The 18,179-nt window shown below is 35.4% G+C and overlaps 1 protein-coding gene across 1 annotated transcript in view; it reads left to right on the forward strand.

The window, feature by feature from the left end:
- Positions 1 to 15,632, forward strand: part of HDX (highly divergent homeobox) — a 125,334-nt gene extending 109,702 nt beyond the window's left edge. The window contains exons 7-10 of the mRNA XM_040999769.1: positions 353 to 432; positions 3,589 to 3,672; positions 11,049 to 11,171; positions 15,211 to 15,632. Coding sequence (XP_040855703.1) covers positions 353 to 432; positions 3,589 to 3,672; positions 11,049 to 11,171; positions 15,211 to 15,336 — 413 coding nt within the window. The 3' untranslated portion in view covers positions 15,337 to 15,632. The remainder of the gene's footprint in view (positions 1 to 352; positions 433 to 3,588; positions 3,673 to 11,048; positions 11,172 to 15,210) is intronic.
- Positions 15,633 to 18,179: the final 2,547 nt, after the last annotated feature.

An 18,179-nucleotide genomic window follows, 5' to 3' on the forward strand; every position in this document is an offset into this window, starting at 1 on the left:
CTTTTATGTTTTTATTTTGAATATTTTCCTTGTTATTAAATATCATTCCATTTCATTTTTAGTGGCCCAATAATATTTATTATATTATTTCTCTACTCCTCTATTGTTAGCAATAAAATGCATTCCATCTTTTTCTATTATAAATAGTACAGTGGTAACAATCCTTATATTTGTACCTAATCACACTTAATGCTTTAGGATGCATTGCTAAAAATAAAATTACTCAAAACACATGTGATGTAAGTTTGTCATAGGTGTCTTTTTTACAACTGAAAAATTGTTCAAGTGATCTCAGAAAAGGTATCCTCTATTAAGTTTTGAGATATAAAAAATGAAATCTGTTTTCCTACAGAAGAGCCCAATGAAGCTGTTCCAAATGAGGCCACGACGCATAAGGAGGAGGATCACCATGCAGAATCCACAGATAATGTGGTATGCACAGTTTGGAATTCTTTCCTCATTACATAATGGATTTTAAGGATATGTTTCCAGTTGGTGATAATATCAGTATTGTTGGAATAAGATATTGTTCTACTTCACAAAACAAAACTTATTTTTTTCAATAATATCTTGAAAAGCTTAATACATGAAATCTAAACTGCTGTAATTCATATCTCAAATTGTCTGCATTTACAAGATTTGTGACATGAAACCCAAGTACTTAGTAAGTATGTGATATGTTATTTATTTTTCTTCAACACACTTAGGAAAGAGTAGATTACTCATTTGCTAGATGGCCAAATTAAAATAGGTTTTAGCCTGAGATCATAAAAGGAAGCCTTTGTGAATTTTGACACTTGTATCCAGGATTTTTTTTTTTTTTGCTCTCTTTCCTCTGCTTAGACCATATATATGTATATGATATTTGCAACTCTGTCTTCTTTCTGGTTGAAAAAGATGTTACTCATCTTAAAAATTGCTAGCAGTGAGGATGTCATCTCACATCAGAGTTCCCAGATTCAATTCCAGGTTTCTGAATCCAGTTTCCTGCTAATACAGTCCCTGGGAGACAGCAGGGACGACCCAAGAATTGAGTTCCTGCCACCTTGGTGGGAGACCTGGATTGCTTTGGCTCCTTTCAGCCTGTGATGGGGAGTGGGGTGGGGGCTGCAGAGGAGGGGGAGGAGAGGGCAGGACAGACACAGCCTTAGGAAACATTTGGGCTGTGTACTAGCAGATGGGAGCACTCACAGATGTTCTCCCTCACTCTCTCTCCACATTCCTATTTTCTTTCAATTGCAGTAAAGGAGAAACGGCATTAAGAATTTGCAAAGCAGACAGATGTAGGCACAGTATGGATTGAACTGGGTTTTATGAAAATGTAAACATTCAGCTATGTTACCTAAGCTGCTGTTTTAGCAACATCTATTTATAATCGTACCCCATTAAGGAACACAGAAATCAAGACGGTATAAAAGCGAAGTTAGACATGAAGGATAGTGTCATTCTGCTTTTGAGTCTGCTTTTGAATCAACATGCTGGGCTTGATTGCAACCATAAAAACATGGCCCTTATAATGGAATTTTCTGCTACAAAATGGCTGTAACTTCAAAATTTACCCTGGTTTCCATTACAAGCCTTATTTATTTGACACTATGATCGTGCCACGTGTCTGAATAAAAGTTGAACACATAAAATACAGTTTTCCTCTCTTTTGGTTAAACCAGCAGTATCCAACAGCAATTTCTACATACAAAACATGGTTTAGAAATTGTATATTAGTGGTTTCGGTCCTAGCTAAAGTCCATGTTTGACCTTCTATCACTAAATGCAACAGGCATCACTTTGATTTTGAGACAAAGCCGTGTTTTCTATTAGTGAGCTAGAAATAATATTTCCTCGCTTATGAATCATACCAATATTTTCAATTTTTGCCAACTAATAATCTCCTTCTGTTATAGATTTGAATTAGGGTGTACAAATTCACATGGTTATTTACAAATTGAAATCTCCTTTCCCCTAAAGGCATATTTATTTCTAGCCTGAATTTCTCTGTATTGAATCTCCCCTGCAGCAGACATTTGAAGATGACGAATGAAGTCATAGCATAGGATGACTCACAGTCACTTAGGCACCTAATTTTTTTTTTAAGAACAATTGATTTTCAGAGACAGAACTCCAAACTTTCAAAGGTTGATTTCCTCTGTAACTTCTGAGTGCCCCCAATTATTCACGGATGACAAATCACACAGACATATAAGACCTATTTATAAACACAGATCTATGCAGTGGCCTTTGGTGTCTTCTTTCCTGAATTGCCAGCTCCTTTTTCCCAGAACCAATCCAAATAGGTAGAGAATCGAAAAGACATGAAAAGAGAAAAAAATATATCAAGTCTGAAGCCTACAGAGAGCCGACATGATTAAGCCCCAAGTTGAGAGTGATTATAATAGAAAACAAAACAATGGATTCATGTCCAGGCAGCGAAAGAAAGCAATTTCATTGCAGCTGTCCTCCTGCCTGGGAAGCCTGCAGGTCACAAACCCTGTAAAGGTATCCTGTCCTCACAGGCAATCTAGCAGATATGTTCATTGCAAGTTTGTGACTTTTAATCACAATTGCAAGCCTGATTTCAAATTCTGCCTACAACATGTTGCTTTTAAATCTAGCCTGGTTTTTCCCTTTTTAACGTTTTCTTTTAGGCTAGCAGGGTTTAAGTATCAAAAGGTATTTTTTCTTAGACGCCTTTTTTTAAACATACAAAAGAAACATTGAGAACCGATTTTGTTTAGGTTTTCGATTTTTACTTTAAAGTTACAAAAACAAAACAAGATTTTGTGATTGAGAATTTGCCTGATCCACATAGTGGGAGTTTATTGGTCATTCTTTTCAAAGCAACACGGAGCTGTCATGTTGATTCTTTTGACAGACACTTAATTAGTACCTACTGCTTGTAAGATCCTGTATAAACTAAGCTATACCTCAATTCTCAATTTCTCTCTCTCTCTCTCTCTCTCTCTCTCTCTCTCTCTCTCTCTCCCTAGCACACCTCATTGTGGCTGGCCAATAAAGCAAATCATCATGCAGTTTTCATCATTACATCATAGATATTTACTTTCAATTGCCTAGTCAATGGAGGGCAGTTCATATGTAAATTTTTTTAAAGTACATTTCAATTTGGAATACATGGCCTTTGTTGACATTTTACAATAGAAGTCACAGAAAGATAGATAGAGACTTAAAGCAGAAGCTTTTCTTGTCGGTTATGTTTTACCATTAAAACAGCCTACCCTTACCAGAAGTGATTTCCCTGACACTGGAGGGCGCTATTTAAGCAGAATTTGAATGCCTGGTGTGTGTGTGTGTGTGTGTGTCTGTCTGTCTGTCTGTGTGTGTGTGTGTGTTTTCAGGGATATATTGAGAAGGAATTTTACAATTTTAAGAAGAATACTGGAAAATTTTTCTCTAACTACTAAACAGTTATCGATTAGAGGCAGAAGGAAGGAGCCCGATGCTCAGGTTATTCCAAATAATCTACACTAGATAATTCGATCAGTAAATCTGAATCTCGAATAAGTTCAATACATTGCTGAATGCAGTGAAAATAATCTGGTACATGTGATACAAACATTTCTTTTTGTGTTTCAGAAAATAGAAATTATCGATGATGAGGAAAGTGACTTGATAAGTAATTCCGAAGTAGAACAAGTGAATTCTCTTTTGGATTACAAGGTAAAAAAAAATAATAATAAATTCATTACATGAAGTATGAAATGATGCAGGCTTACAGTGATCATGATGCATTCACTTGATAAGCACTCTGGGATTCAGGATTTTTTTTTTCCTTGGGCATGGGAGCTCTCGATCAGGGTGTGACTCACTTGTGTTATTGCTGGCTGATTTGGTGTCTGTGATTTCAATCAAAGAGTTTGCTGAGCAAAAGTAAGTATGGTAAGGACAAGGTAAGGCAATGTGTATTCGTGGTTAATATGCAATTTCTGACAAAACCTTCTTTAATGACAGCATTCATTTTTAAATGGAGTTGAAGAGGAGATTTTTTTTCCAGTGGCCCTAATTAATCTTGAATTGAAGCTTCTTCTGAAAACTGGCTTTTTTAAAAAAAACATATAATAATCTGTTCTGGAAGAAATTTCAAAACAATTCCCAAAGCAAAATGAATATGAATAGAGACAACCTATTTTTATGTCACTTGTTACTGAACTGAAAGGCTTGCTTTGACAGCATGCCATACATACTTTTTTTTTTAAATTTTGACATAAGCTATCAGCCTGTACGTCGTTTTTTCCACAGATCTGTAAATAATGTCTCTTTGTTAATCAGTATCCTCTTACTAGGCAACTGTGAGGCCTCCTGAAATTTCAGCCATACAGTCCTTCCTTCCACACTCAAAAGTTCTTTTCTTGAAATATTTTCTGTGTTCAAAGCAGAGACTAATAGTCCTAAAATGTTACCCAAAAAAGGCATTTAATCGGAAAAGACAGCAGCTGTCATCTTCTAAATATATATATACATATACATATATATGTATATTCAGTATTACTATAATGGAAACGTATGCAATTAAGCAGATTCTGTTTTCCAAGTGTTTGTAACATGTCAGTCTTTAAAATATTACACATTGTAAACACGGGCAAAATTTGTTTTGGGAAACGGATTTGCAAGGTGGTCAAAGAGCGTAAGGACGATCCTGTATTTAGACTGTATTTCCAGCTGACACGAACCTTAAGTTGTTGCTGTTGCTGTTCTGAAGCACAAGAAATCCAGCTAGTCTCACCTACATGGTCATATAATATTTCTAAATGCCCAGTTGAGGATTAAAATGGTTCTGCCAGCCGCCACTTGGCACAGACTGTGGAAACTACAGACGAGCACCCTGGATTGCACAGCTGTTAAGTGTGCTCCACTTAGCACTCTCAAACAGGTCAGACAGGGTTGGGCTTCGAACTCAGGATTCTTTCCAGGACCTCTCCCCTCCAGGGTGGCAGCCTGCTTGGGAAGGTTTGGAGCTGAAGATTAGGCAGGGCAGGGCAGTGTCCAGTCCAGAAATATTCATCAGCATTGTTACTGGCCTTTTTAGTTTTAGTGATCTGGTATATTTCATTATGGTAATCACAGTGGGAATAAGGGATGCTTCTCTGTCCCTTTCAGGATGTCATGTATAAAACATCCCCATTGTGCATACACTTCTGTCAGAACTACATAAAAATAAAACTACATAAAAATCAGAAACTAAAATATTACTAAGAAATAGTTCATCTGCTGTGTGAATGGTGTTACTTAAGTCTAAGGGAAGTGTAAGTAAACATAATATAGCAGTTCTCATTGTGGATTTCAGGATGTTGGTATAAAACATTACCAGCTTAGAAATCTGTCTCCTGAGAAAACTGTACTGTCTTTGCATACAAACACTAGTGTTACTTGTTTGGGGATGAAATTTTAAATAGATTCATCATAAACTTCTTGAAGGCAGAGATTTATTTTAATCACTTAAGTGTTACCTTGCCAAGACCCTGGCATGAACATGTTCAGTTACTTGTTGATGAGTGAGAAAATAAATAAATTTACCTTTGAAAACAATGTTAATGATACTATGCAAATGTTCATTTTATATAATAGCTACTAAGATCAGGAACTGGATCATTATAAATTTTTCACACAATAAATTAGTGTGTCATTCTTAGGATTTATGGTAGCAACCTGAAGGGTGTTTTTCCTATGATGTGTTTGGTAATTATTGCTCTATAACCATCACTACATAATCTGGGCATAGTGGAGTTTCCGATTGAGATGTATCACCAGATTCCATGTCGCTAAGAGTCCTAACTAGCCCCAAACGCTTATGAGACAAGTTGCTAGGCTTAATATCTGAAGCATGAATAGCTATGTCATAAAATAGCACCTCTACTTGACAGCCTGCTCAAAGATCAAAGCTCTGATCCACGTAGAACCTTGATGCTCCCTACAGTCATCTTGAAGAAAAACTGATAAAGCTTACTGGGAAGCTAGAGAGGGTCTTAACAATTAGAGCAGTGAGGTAGTTCTTGTTTTATGAAATTCAGTGACTGCTATTATCAGACTAGTTCTCTTCCCAAGCAGTCCACTTACTAAAGAAACTCACTAGAGTATACAGAAGTTATTGCCTGTACTCTAGGAAGTGTTTAATAGACTTGTTAAAAAAAAAAAAAGCAACTCCAACAAGAAAATGTCTGTAATATTAAATTATCTTCAAGTAGTTTATGCTTTCTAAACATTTCATAAATACTGGAGAGGAGGCTTGTTTGCATTAAGATTTAGTCTGTGTACCCAAAGATGTCTCCTGACTTTGGCAAATGTGAATGAATGTTTGGGAATGTCCCCTAATGGGCTGTGAGTGCAGCTTTGAAGGGCTGCACAGTCAAACTGGACCCTGCTTTAGCGATGACAGGTACCTCCTGTATTCAGGAAGACTTCTAGTCAGCGCTTCACCAATACAACTGCTCTAATGATTAATATCAACCAATGCAAACGCTTAGAATTAGTAGTTTGTGTTACGGCAGGAATATTTATTATTTAATGCTTGCTTGGGATTTAGATTTTTGTAGAGTGCCTCTGGATGAGGAGGTTAGCTCTTGTAGATGAGTCACTTGATATTAAATGATCTGAAAAGGAATAATTTACATCAGATAAGCTCTAGAGCTGACAAAACAAGTGATGCAGTAAACATGTTCACAAATTAAATGTGATGAATACAAAATCTTCTCAATTGAAATAACAAAAATGTCTGTAAGGTCAACTAATTCTAATTTATTTTATGCAGCCTTTTTAATAAATGCCGTTGTTAAGGATCCTGCTATACTTCCCTTGGTTCTCCAGCCTGTTTTTTATGGTTTTTAACAATAGACCTGATCTTTCAAAAAAAGTTTTTGCTTTTAAATATAAATTGACAAATTATATTTTACATATTCATGGAGTCCAAAGCAATATTATGACATATGCATATAATGTAGGATAATGTAATCAAACCAATTCACATATCATCTCAAATCTCATCATTTTTGGTATAAGAAGACTTGAAATTTACTCTTACCAATTAATAATATATAATACATTATTATTTACTATATTCACCACATATGACATTCAGCTTTGAAAAAGGAAATGATTATTTGCAAGAACATGGGTAGGACTGGAAAACATTGCCAGGTGTGGAAACACAAATCCTGCACTTCTGTGTGATATCGGAAACAACTGACTTCCCAGAAACAGGGAGTAGGAGTGGGGAAGGAGAGCAATGGTGAGATGATGGGTAAAGGATACAGGAGAAATAAGGTTTTCTTTTTTCCTTAAAAAAAGAAGAATTTTTTGGCCTTAATCGGGTTTGTTGAGTATAACTTTTTGTAAAATAAAATTCATGGCATTAAGTCTATAGTTTGATGAGTTTTGACAAGTGAACATAGTTGTGTAAACAACACCACAATTTGTGTATTCACCTGCTAATGAAAGCTGGACTATTGCCAGTTTGAGGTTATTATGAATAAAACTGCTATGAATATTCATGAATAAGTCTTTCTGCAGACATGTGTTTGTTTACATTTCTCTTGGGTAAATGTCTATGAGGATGATTACTGAATCATATGGTAAGAGAATATTTTGAAATTTATAAGAACCGTCAAATCTTTTCAAAATGTCTATACCATTTTACAGTTCCACCAGTATAAACACTCTGCATTCTCATCAACACTTGGTGTTAGCAATCTCTTTAACTATAAGCATTGTTGTACGTAAGCAATAACATTTAACTAAAGTTTATTATTTGCATATTCTTAATGGAAAATCATATTTAGAATCTCTCTTGGGTGCTTATTTGCCATTCATACATCTTTAATAAAGCATGTATTCCAACTTTTGCCTTCTTTTTTCTTCTGTTTCTCGTTCTATAATTGAGTTTATAAAAATTATATATGTGTTGTAGGTGCAGTCTTTCAGATACGCAATTTACAAATACTTTTCACAATATATGGTTTGTATTATTATTTTTTCTTCGCAATATCTTTTCTTTTAGAGAGAGAGATATAGAAACAGAGCCCTCCACCCCCACACCCCTTGTTCACTCTCCTGCTGCCCACACTGACTCAGGTTAGAGCTGGAATTGGACAAAGCCAGGAGACAAACACAGTCTGTTGTTTCCACGTGAGTGGCAGAGCCTCCAGGCTTTCAATCAGCTGGAAACTACAGTCAGGTGCCAGAGCAGGTATTTTAACGAGCACCTTAACTGCTAGGCTAAACATTCAGCCCTGCACATTAATGTTTAATCTATTTGCCACAAACTTTCAATGACCAAGAATGCATTTGTCCACACTTTAAAAAAGTATTTATGGGGCAAGCATTGTGGTACTGCAAGTTAAGCCACCTTCTGCAACAGATGCATCTCATATGAGTTCCGGTTCAGTTTTGTGTCTCAGCTGCTTTACTAGTGATCCAGTACCCTACTGGTGACCTGGGAAAGCAGCAAAAGATGGTCAAAGTGCTTGAGTCCCCGCCTCCACATATGAGATTTGGATGAAACTTGTGGCTTTAGTCTGACCCGGCCTTGGTTGGGAGTGAATCAGCAACCAAAGAAGATTCTCTCTTTCTCATGTGTATGCCTCCCTCTCTGTAACTCTGAATTTCACATAAATAAATAATCTTTTTTGTCTAGAAGAACTGTATCATGAAATATAATAATTTAAAAAACAAATTTTAAAAATAACAAAAATAACACATAAGAAAAAATTTAAACCGAATGATTTTTTTTTTTAAAGAATGCGTACTTGTTTAAGAGGCAGAGAGATAGAGAGCTCTCATCTGATGATTTGCTCCTCCAAATACCTGCAGTAGTCAGGGCCGTGCCAGGCTGGAGCAAGCATTACCTTGTGAGCAGCGGAAAGCCAATGATCTGAGCCCTTACCACTCCTGCCAGCATCGGCATTACAATTACAAATTTACGTTCTTCAAGGTGAGACTTGGGCTTTTTTTGTGTGTGTGTGAAATCTAATTTAAGTACCATATTTATGCGTCCTATTTGAGAATTTTTTTTTTCCTAAAGCAACATCACAAAAAATGTTGTCATCTGTTTTCCTCTAGAAGTGTTTCAGTTTTAAGTTTTATAGTTAGGTTTAGGGTCTCATTCTTTGTAAAATTTGTATATAAGGGTTGATAACATTTTTTTTTCTTTTTTGCCCGTGGATTTAGATTTATATTGCCCCCACCTTTTTTGGGGGGGTGGGAGACTATACCTTCCTTGTGCAAGAATTGCCCATCACTTTTATGATAAATACGATTACTTCAAAATGTTCATGGAAAAGTCTATTTTGGTGCAAAACTAATTGGAACTAAACTACTCAAAGAATTCTCAAAAAGTTTACAAAACTGTGCATCCCAAAGAAACAATCAATGCATGAATTACAGGTTTTGCATAAAATAATAAACTATTTTTCTTACCATCTTTCATGAATGTTTTCATTCATACAAGTATATTTTTACTTAAATTTACAGTCGATTCAATACATTATAGTAAAATATATGTGCAGTATATTCCATATCAATGTTTATATAAGATTTATTTTTGTTATTTTTATTTTTGTTTTATTTTATTTTTGCTAAATAGAGTGCTTTGTCAATTATATTTTAAATATATCAAGAATTGTTAAGAATTATATACTACTAAAGTTTTAATGATTTGTCAATATTTTAAGTTACTTTATGTGGTGAAGTTGAGCATAGTTTTGATTATTATTTATAGTTCCTTGCCTATTTTCCTCCTAGACTATGATATTTTTATTTTCTGCACTCTTTATTTAGTGGAGTCTTATTCCTTCAGTGCCAGTTAAAATAAAAATATGTCATCCCATGAACATTTCGAAGTACCCTGATTTGTGTGCAGCTATTTCCAGGGACTCAACTTGATTCCATTAACATATATGTCTACCCTTATGCCAACAACATACTTTCTTGGTTACTGTAACTTTACATTTTAGAATTCTTTCATGACCATTATCTTAGTTGAGATTTAGAACCCTTGGAACTAGAATGGACAAAGATGACCATATAATACCCATTTTGCTGATCAGGTAACATTCACAGTCATCAGTTGGCCTACCCATGTTTACACAGTTATCCGTGGACCTATACTTCTCAACTGTAATCTAGTAATTGTTTCCTACACAACCGGCATAAATAGAGTCTAGAAAGGGAATTTCACATCAATGGTATGCAGTGTTACTTTTGGAGATACAAATAACAGACTACTACTTAATGGTTCTACAAAATGCTACCGAAAACAGTCCTAGTCATTTCAATGCCTCCTTGTGCCCACACGCGCGCGTGTGTGTGTGTGAAGGATCTTCTTGGTTCTTAGTATCTGACTTTCTAAATGGTGCATTTAGCATTATGTATTTGCTATTGCTCTTAAGGACTTTTATCTACTCTTAATCCTAATCCAAATATTAATTAGATTAGATATGAAGGGTCCTTGCAAGAAAAAAAAACCTTCATTGATTTTTCTCTTACCAAAATCCATTTGAGTACATTTTTAACATGGAAAAATTGTTTTCTGTTGGTGATTTCCTTAAAAGGCAGCATTTGAGGCTGGCATGGTGGTGGCATGGGTTTAACCACTGCATGAGATTCAGGCATACCATATGAACCTTTTTTGATTTACAGCTGCCCTACTTCTCATCGAACTCCCTGCTCACATTCTGGGAAAGCACGGGAAAATGACCCAAGTGCCAGACCTCTGCCTCCACATGCGAGACTAAGATGCAGTTCCTGGCTCCTAAATTCGGCCTGGCCCAGCCCAGACTGTCACAACTTTGGGTAGTGAATCAGTGGGTGGGGGATCTCTCTGTCTCTCTCCCAAACTCTGCCTTTCAAATAATGGATATATCTTTATTAATAAGAATAAAATATGACATTTCAATACCAGGATAATTTCTTTAAGTTTTATATTTCTTTATGCTAAAATTATATTTTCCTTATTATCTCTATTTTTAGAATTCTATTATTCATCAAACATGTACAGTCTTAGATTTACATAGACTAATTGCATTATCTGATATTTTCTCCTCCAGAATGAAGAAGTCAGATTCATTGAAAATGAGCTAGAGATTCAGAAACAAAAATACTTCAAACTTCAGACTTTTGTTAGAAGCTTGATACTGGCTATGAAAGCTGATGATAAGGAACAACAGCAGGTAGGTTCTAGAAGAGACTAATACATTGCAGTGTGTCATATTGAAAAATGACATGTCACACCGTTTTGGTTTTTTTTTTCTCATTTTTTAATGCTTTATTGATAGTTGGCATGGAAAAAACACTTGTTGGCTCCCTGTCCTTTTTAAAAATTTTCTTGAGAATGCATGTTCAGATCTTCTGTGCTGCTTTTGTGGAAAAGCAAAACAACTGATTAATATACTTAATTAATGCCAGGTTGGGCTTTAAGTAGAGGAAAAAACTGCCTTTAAAAGAAATTCTTCAAAAAGCTTACAGGGCTACCCTAGCTGGACAGACACATATATTTTGTGATCTTGTGTGAATAAAAGAGGTAAGACATTCATTTGCCTCTCTTCTGGATTTTAGTTTCCTGCCAGCACCCAGGAGTGTTCACAGATGTTTGGATGCCTTTTAATTCTTTTGTGTTATTTCTCATCACTAAAAAAAAATATGAAATTATTTTGTGAAATTTTATATGACCGCAGTACATACCTTGCATTTCCCAATTGAAGTAAAGTATTTGAGTTCTCTATTACAAAAATGAAATGTACTGTCTTTTGTTGGCCACTTGGACTTTGATTACAAATTCCACCCAAATTACATTATATACCTAATAGTTTCATGTGAACTCTATATAACAATATTAGGCTTGTTAAAAAGAATCAGAATATCATTTAATATTAACTGATAATCAAATTGACCCCTGAGTTGTATACCACCATGCTGGTTTTACTAATCAGAGTTCTGTGTGAGTCGTGTGAGACACGGGTAACCAATATGTAGGAAGCCGTCTCAGAGGTTTTTATGCACTGAGCTACAGTGCATACAATGTTAGGAGTACAAAAATCCACCCCTTATACACAAGCAAAACCACACATACATAGCCTATCTTGTGTATCTCCGGGGGGGTGGGAGATTAGAGCCTTAGCATCTCATAATTCTCCCTTTCATAAAGGAAAAAAGTCTTAACATATTTTACTGACATGCTGAACCACAAAATTTCAACTAGAAGCATTTACTCATGAGGCTCAAGCCAGCATGTACGTTATGCGTCCAGCCGCGTGGATTTTCCTCTCTCACCCTCTGATATACACAGACTTCCCAAGACAGTAGTCTTCAGTTACCTTTGCCAAGTTTCTTTAACTTTATAGCTTTATTATATGAGTTATGCATATTCCATGGGATACTGGAGACATGTTTGTTTTGGGGGAACCCAAAATACAGATTGCAAATGAATAAGAGCAGTAGTCTTGAATGTGGTCCCAAGGGTATCATAAATTTTAAATAACTGCCAAAAAAATTGGGCCCACCCATAGGAATAACTTGAAGCATGGTCCTGGTCTGAAAAGTTGTAATAAGGCTCTGAATTCAGTTACACAGCTAGCTAACTAGCGTGATCTATGTTTCTTGCCATCTAGGAATAGCACACAATCTCCATTTTGTTTCCTAACTGTAATCTCATCTCTAGCTGGGTTCTTTCCCTAAGACTGCTGGTAAATAAGAAAAGTAATTAACAGGCATTTTATTTTATATTTAAAATAATAAAGTGAGCTACAGGCAAAAATGTGGCTGGGAAAAAAATAAAATGATTCAAAAAACATATACTGAATGTCAATGCTCTATAATCAACCTCCCCAATAGAAAGTATCAGTTTTTGCAACTGAGTTATAATGTTATCTCAAAGTATGGACACTAAATATGGAAGATACCAATAGCAATCCACAAAAAGTTATCCAGGTGATCTTCTAAATGTCTACTGTCTGTAATATGAAATATTTAGAAGTTTCTTTCTAGAAGCATTAATTTTTATTCCGCCTACTGAAAGAGAACCCTGTTTGTCACTGGTTTCTCATTGTTAAGAAATTGCCAATGTTTTCCCATTAATTTTGACTTGGATAAATTGAGATGAGTGGTCCACAGGTTATGCTGACCCAATGAACAGGCTCAGTATTTTCAAAACCGATCCTCTCTAACATTAAATTACCCAATTATTTTTTCAAAAAATTAATATACATTTAAAAACAAGAATAATTATTCAATCACTGTACTATGTCATTGGTTACAATTATTCTTCTACTGAAAATTTACTTTGTGACCCTAGGTAAGTCAATTGCCTTTCTGGAATTTCAATTTTCCCACTTTGCAAGGAGCACAACAATGATTAATATTACAGAATTTAGCATTTACACTTAAAGACTTATAACACATGTTATAAATACTGATTGTATATTTGAGAAAAGATTTAATCTTTTGACAAGAATGGCACAATAGCTGGCATTGATGAAGACTTGATAGTAACAGAGTGAACTGTGTTTAATATCTGAAAAAAAGGCAGTTCCAACAATTAACATGACCCAGAGATTCACTCAGTCACCAGTACTGAGATCCAGTAAGATACTGAAAGAAAAACTTCAAAGTGAATCTCATGTATCAGTAGTGCCCTTCACTGCCTCAGATCTAAAAACTGCTTGTGTATCTTACCACAGTAAATTTCAGGTATTCCACATCAATCAGTGACAATGAAATGTTATTTGATTCATGAATCTCCCCCTTTGAATTTATATCTATAAATCTTATCTTCTTGAATTTCTAAGATTCTAAATACTTGTTCAGCGAGTGCTCGCGTGAGCATTTCTCTTTTTCATGTGGTACACCTAAAATTGCACAGTGAACTTCGATGAGGTGTTTCTCATAGACTTTTCAGTCAGCGTCACTACAGATTTCATTGTGCCGGATTAGTGATTTCTAAAAGAAAATGGCTCCATGTCTTATTTATTACTGTGACTCAGAATCTGAGACAGCATGTAGCACCTTTGGTGATTTTGCTGTATAAATACTCTGCTTTTGCAAGAAGTTCAGGGGCAATTTAATCGGATGAAATCACTAACAGCTTTTCTTCCCAATAGGAGTTACTCTTTTCTTACACAGCCTGACAAAAAGGAGACAGTTTTAATCTTGTCCCTGTGCTACAAGACAAAAATATAGGCTTTGTAGCTGTCACTTCTTTTAATAAAGAGAATAGGAGAATACTGTCTTATTTCAACAGTGGATTTCATATGTTCTCCAACATGTCCTGTCTGTCTGTTCCTTAATTGGGTAGTGACAGGTTTTCATTTGTTCCCGTTCCCTTGGTCTTTGTTTACCACTGCACCCAAAACAAGCAATGCTGTCTAAAATTGTCAGATATGTTACATTATTCTTAGCATTAGGAGCAGCAAATCAATCATTTCATTCAAAATTTCTTATGGTCAAATAGGCATAAGTACTGTCAGACACATAAAACTTGATTACTCATTTATTTCTCTAGTATGGCTGCACGTTCTGCAACTCCAGATGAAACAATTAGACCATAGCAAAGCTTAGCTCATGGTTCTTGGCTTATCCTAATTACTCCAGCAGAGAAATGAGCACCTTTCCAAATCATTACAACGGCTAGATCCACTGATTCGGCTGTGCCTGGTGGGTGCTTGGCCATCTGTAGACATGGACATAGTATAAAGAAAGGGAAAAAAGCGACTAGGTCTTCTCAAGTTGAAGCTTAGTCTGAAGTCAAATTAGCTGAACCTCTTCCCTATCAAAGTTTGTTCTCCCCGCCAAGAGCAATTATAGTCTTTTGTAAAATGTGGGCTTCTCTAAAGAATAGCATAACTGGGAAATGATATCTTAATAATTAATGTGATTTTAAGGTCCTTTAGCAGTGATCATTGAACAAAGACCAGAATGAGAATACACTGAGCTTGAAAACACCTGGTTCAGAATAGTTGAATTCCCTCCTGAATGCTCCTGTGTGCAAGATTCCATTCCACACGTTGCCAACATCTAAAACTGTGTTGTTTCCTTAGTGGGATATAAACAAATTTTTCAGGTAAGTTTTATACAATTTCCTGGAAGAGAAAGGTGTTCTTTGAATCCACAAGAATAGATCAACAAGAAAGGACTACAATTATTAACATAAGATCAGAAAAAATATATATATATATATACAGATACTAATTCCAAAAAATTGATTTTCTGATTCAGGCGTTGCTGTCAGATTTACCTCCTGAATTAGAAGAGATGGATTTCAATCATGTCTCACCGGAGCCTGATGATACCTCATTCAGTGTGTCTTCTTTATCAGAGAAAAACGCCTCTGACAGTTTGTGATTTGAGGGGGGGGATATGTGACGCAGCCTTTTGGCTGCTTAACAGGTGTGCATTTCAAGATAACTGTGTTCTGTTGTCCTAATATTCTTCAATTGGAAAAACACATTGTTGAAACAGGCATATTCTGTGACAGATGGACAAGGTATAATGGCTACTGTGCAAAAAAAAAAAAAAAAAAAACTGCATGTGAAATACGAAAAAGATTGAGAGTTTTTTTTTTCCCCCAAACTGATGGAACACTGGAGAAATTCATTATTAATTTCAAACAGTTCTGCTGAAATGCGTTACATTTAATTCTGGAAAAGTTTTGTTTTATTTTAGAAGAAAATCTTAGTTTTAGTAAATACATTTAACCAGTAACATAAAAAATATAGGCGCTTCAGCATTACTTGTCAGATTATTAAAACTTTATTAATCTTGTTTTTGTAGCCATGATATCTTTCTTCCTCTCTTTTTCCTATTACTCATATAACACGTTTACTCAGGAAAGTGGACTGAAAACTAAAAAACAAAACCTTAAAAAAATTATTTCCCAAGGATGAGTCCTGGGATTTATTTTTAACCTATGAGGATTTGACTTGTTAATGATTGAAAATTGAAGTAATCACTAGTACGTCATTGTAAATTGTTAGTATTCCTCTATTATCTAACCCAAATATTTGTGTGGTGGGGGAAGTACTTTGGAAAGTTAATTCACCAACATGAATGAGTTATTAAGTGTACAGAAACAAAATGTTGTGAAGGATTCGTTGCAATGGGAGTTCTTCATTGCAACCAAGGACAAATACTGGTTATTCATAGTCTACTAGTAAATTTGTGTGACTGAGTTAGATTAAATATTGCACAAATCTGTCAAATTTATCATTATGTTCATAATATTTTTTCCATTCTTACGTTTTATGAAGCAGGAAGTCAAGGTAAGATTTGTTTTAATCTAGTCACTCAGCTTTTCCACAAAATTTACCTCATTTTCATGTGAGGCCTGTACAGAGCTATCAGCCAAGGATAATATCCAAAAAGAGCTACACTACTTTGGTTGTAAATCACAGTCCTCTGAATTTCCTGGAAACTATTCTATGAATACACACCTAAAATGGGCATGTTACCCAGTTGTTTTATTAGTAGGTACCAGATGGCAACACACTGTAGACAGTTTTTTGCAAATCTTCCCTTCCGGGATACCAGATGGTATTACCAAAACCCATAGAAGGGAAAATGTCAGGTTCTCCTTAAGCACACAGTATCATATATTTGTGTCTTGGCAGTGTGCAATGGTATTGAGTGGTTAAATTATTATCTATACTTAAAAGATTAATGAAGTAGCTGGATAGCTAGTTTGGCCATCAAAATTATATTTGATTTCCTTTAAAAATTATAATAGAAGTGAGACCATTTTTTATGTTGAAATTCACAGATCATCAGCTTATGAGTGCAAAAAGCAGTCATAAATTTCTTGAACTTCGAAACAGCCCCCTCCTACACACACACACACACACACACACACACACACACACACACACACACACACACAAATGGGCAAGCTTCTTTGATGATCTTTTGTTTTGTCCACTACATGATTATTTGATATTGTTCTCATGCTGTAATGTCTCTTTTGTCAGCAGACGTAGTTCAGTGGTCAAGTAGCCAGGTGTGCTCACTTTCAGCCGAGAGCCATATGGTTCTTTGCAAACAACGTTTAGTACTCCTTGCTGACAAGTCAAATTCCACTCAGAGAACTGAGTGCTGATTAACAGAGCCGAAGCTATCAGGATTAAATCTATCAGTCACAGCAATTCCTCTCTGAGATAAAGAGTCCCCACAATACACAGTAAAGATAGAAATCATTTCTTAAGGAGCATGAACAAACTACAGCCCTTCAACTCTCTTTGGGGTCTAATTGCTAAATATTAGTTTATATTTTCACTCAAATTTCTGCTTCAATTTAAGCACTACACTCCTTTGTGAGTTCTCATTGCAAAGTTAGCTATTGATGATTCTTTCCTGTATCTTTCAACACGGCTGGATTGTATTTGTCACACTTCAGCAACTGCTCATTAGATCAAAAATATTTGTTGAGTTCCTACGGTAGGGAAGGAACTGTGCTGGACACCAGCCACTTAAAAAGGGTTTCTTGCTATTTTTTTTTGTAAGAAATGTTGCCAAGACTTAACTAGAAATTTGAATAGGTTTTAGTATTCTGCTAGGTGTGACTCCTAGTAGAGGAGGTATAGATGATTTTGCTTTCCTTGTTTACAATTCCATTAAAATAGGAGCTATATAGTTGTAATAGTACATTTAGGACCCCCCTTACCTTAACATTTTTGTTTAAGCACCAGAATTATTTCATTTGTCATCACTGAAATTAAAATGCTCCTAAAATGAAATGTGGTGGCTTTGTGGCAGGAACCAAAGAAAATAGCTGGTTTCAGAAAGCAAAATCATAATTGGGAGATTGAAAATATGCACCATGGATTTTTTAAAAGAATGTCAAAGTCAAATATTAAAAAAAAAAACTTTTACAAAGGAAAGTGTATTTTCCTTAATTTTAGATTGGAGTTGTTTTTGACACATTTTAAAGCAGGAAAAATAATCAGTTTGTGACTTTGCGCAAGTGAATTGCTTCATGGCTCAGGGTAAAAATCAACTAGTGTTTTTTTCTTTAGGGCTTTGACAAGATTAAAACACACCATGGTATCTGAAGCATTTCTCAGAGAGACAGAAGTCAAGGTGAAAAGGATTCTTTGTTTAACTTCATTTTGTTGTCTGCTATATGCTTAGGATAACCAAGCGGTTACTAATTTGGAAATCTGTATTTCAGAGCACTTGCCTTCCAAAAAGTACAT

Source organism: Ochotona curzoniae, unplaced genomic scaffold, assembly GCF_017591425.1.
Source record: "Ochotona curzoniae isolate NIBS_2020 unplaced genomic scaffold, NIBS_Ocur_1.0 scaffold_1852, whole genome shotgun sequence".
Taxonomy (NCBI): Eukaryota; Metazoa; Chordata; class Mammalia; order Lagomorpha; family Ochotonidae; genus Ochotona; species Ochotona curzoniae.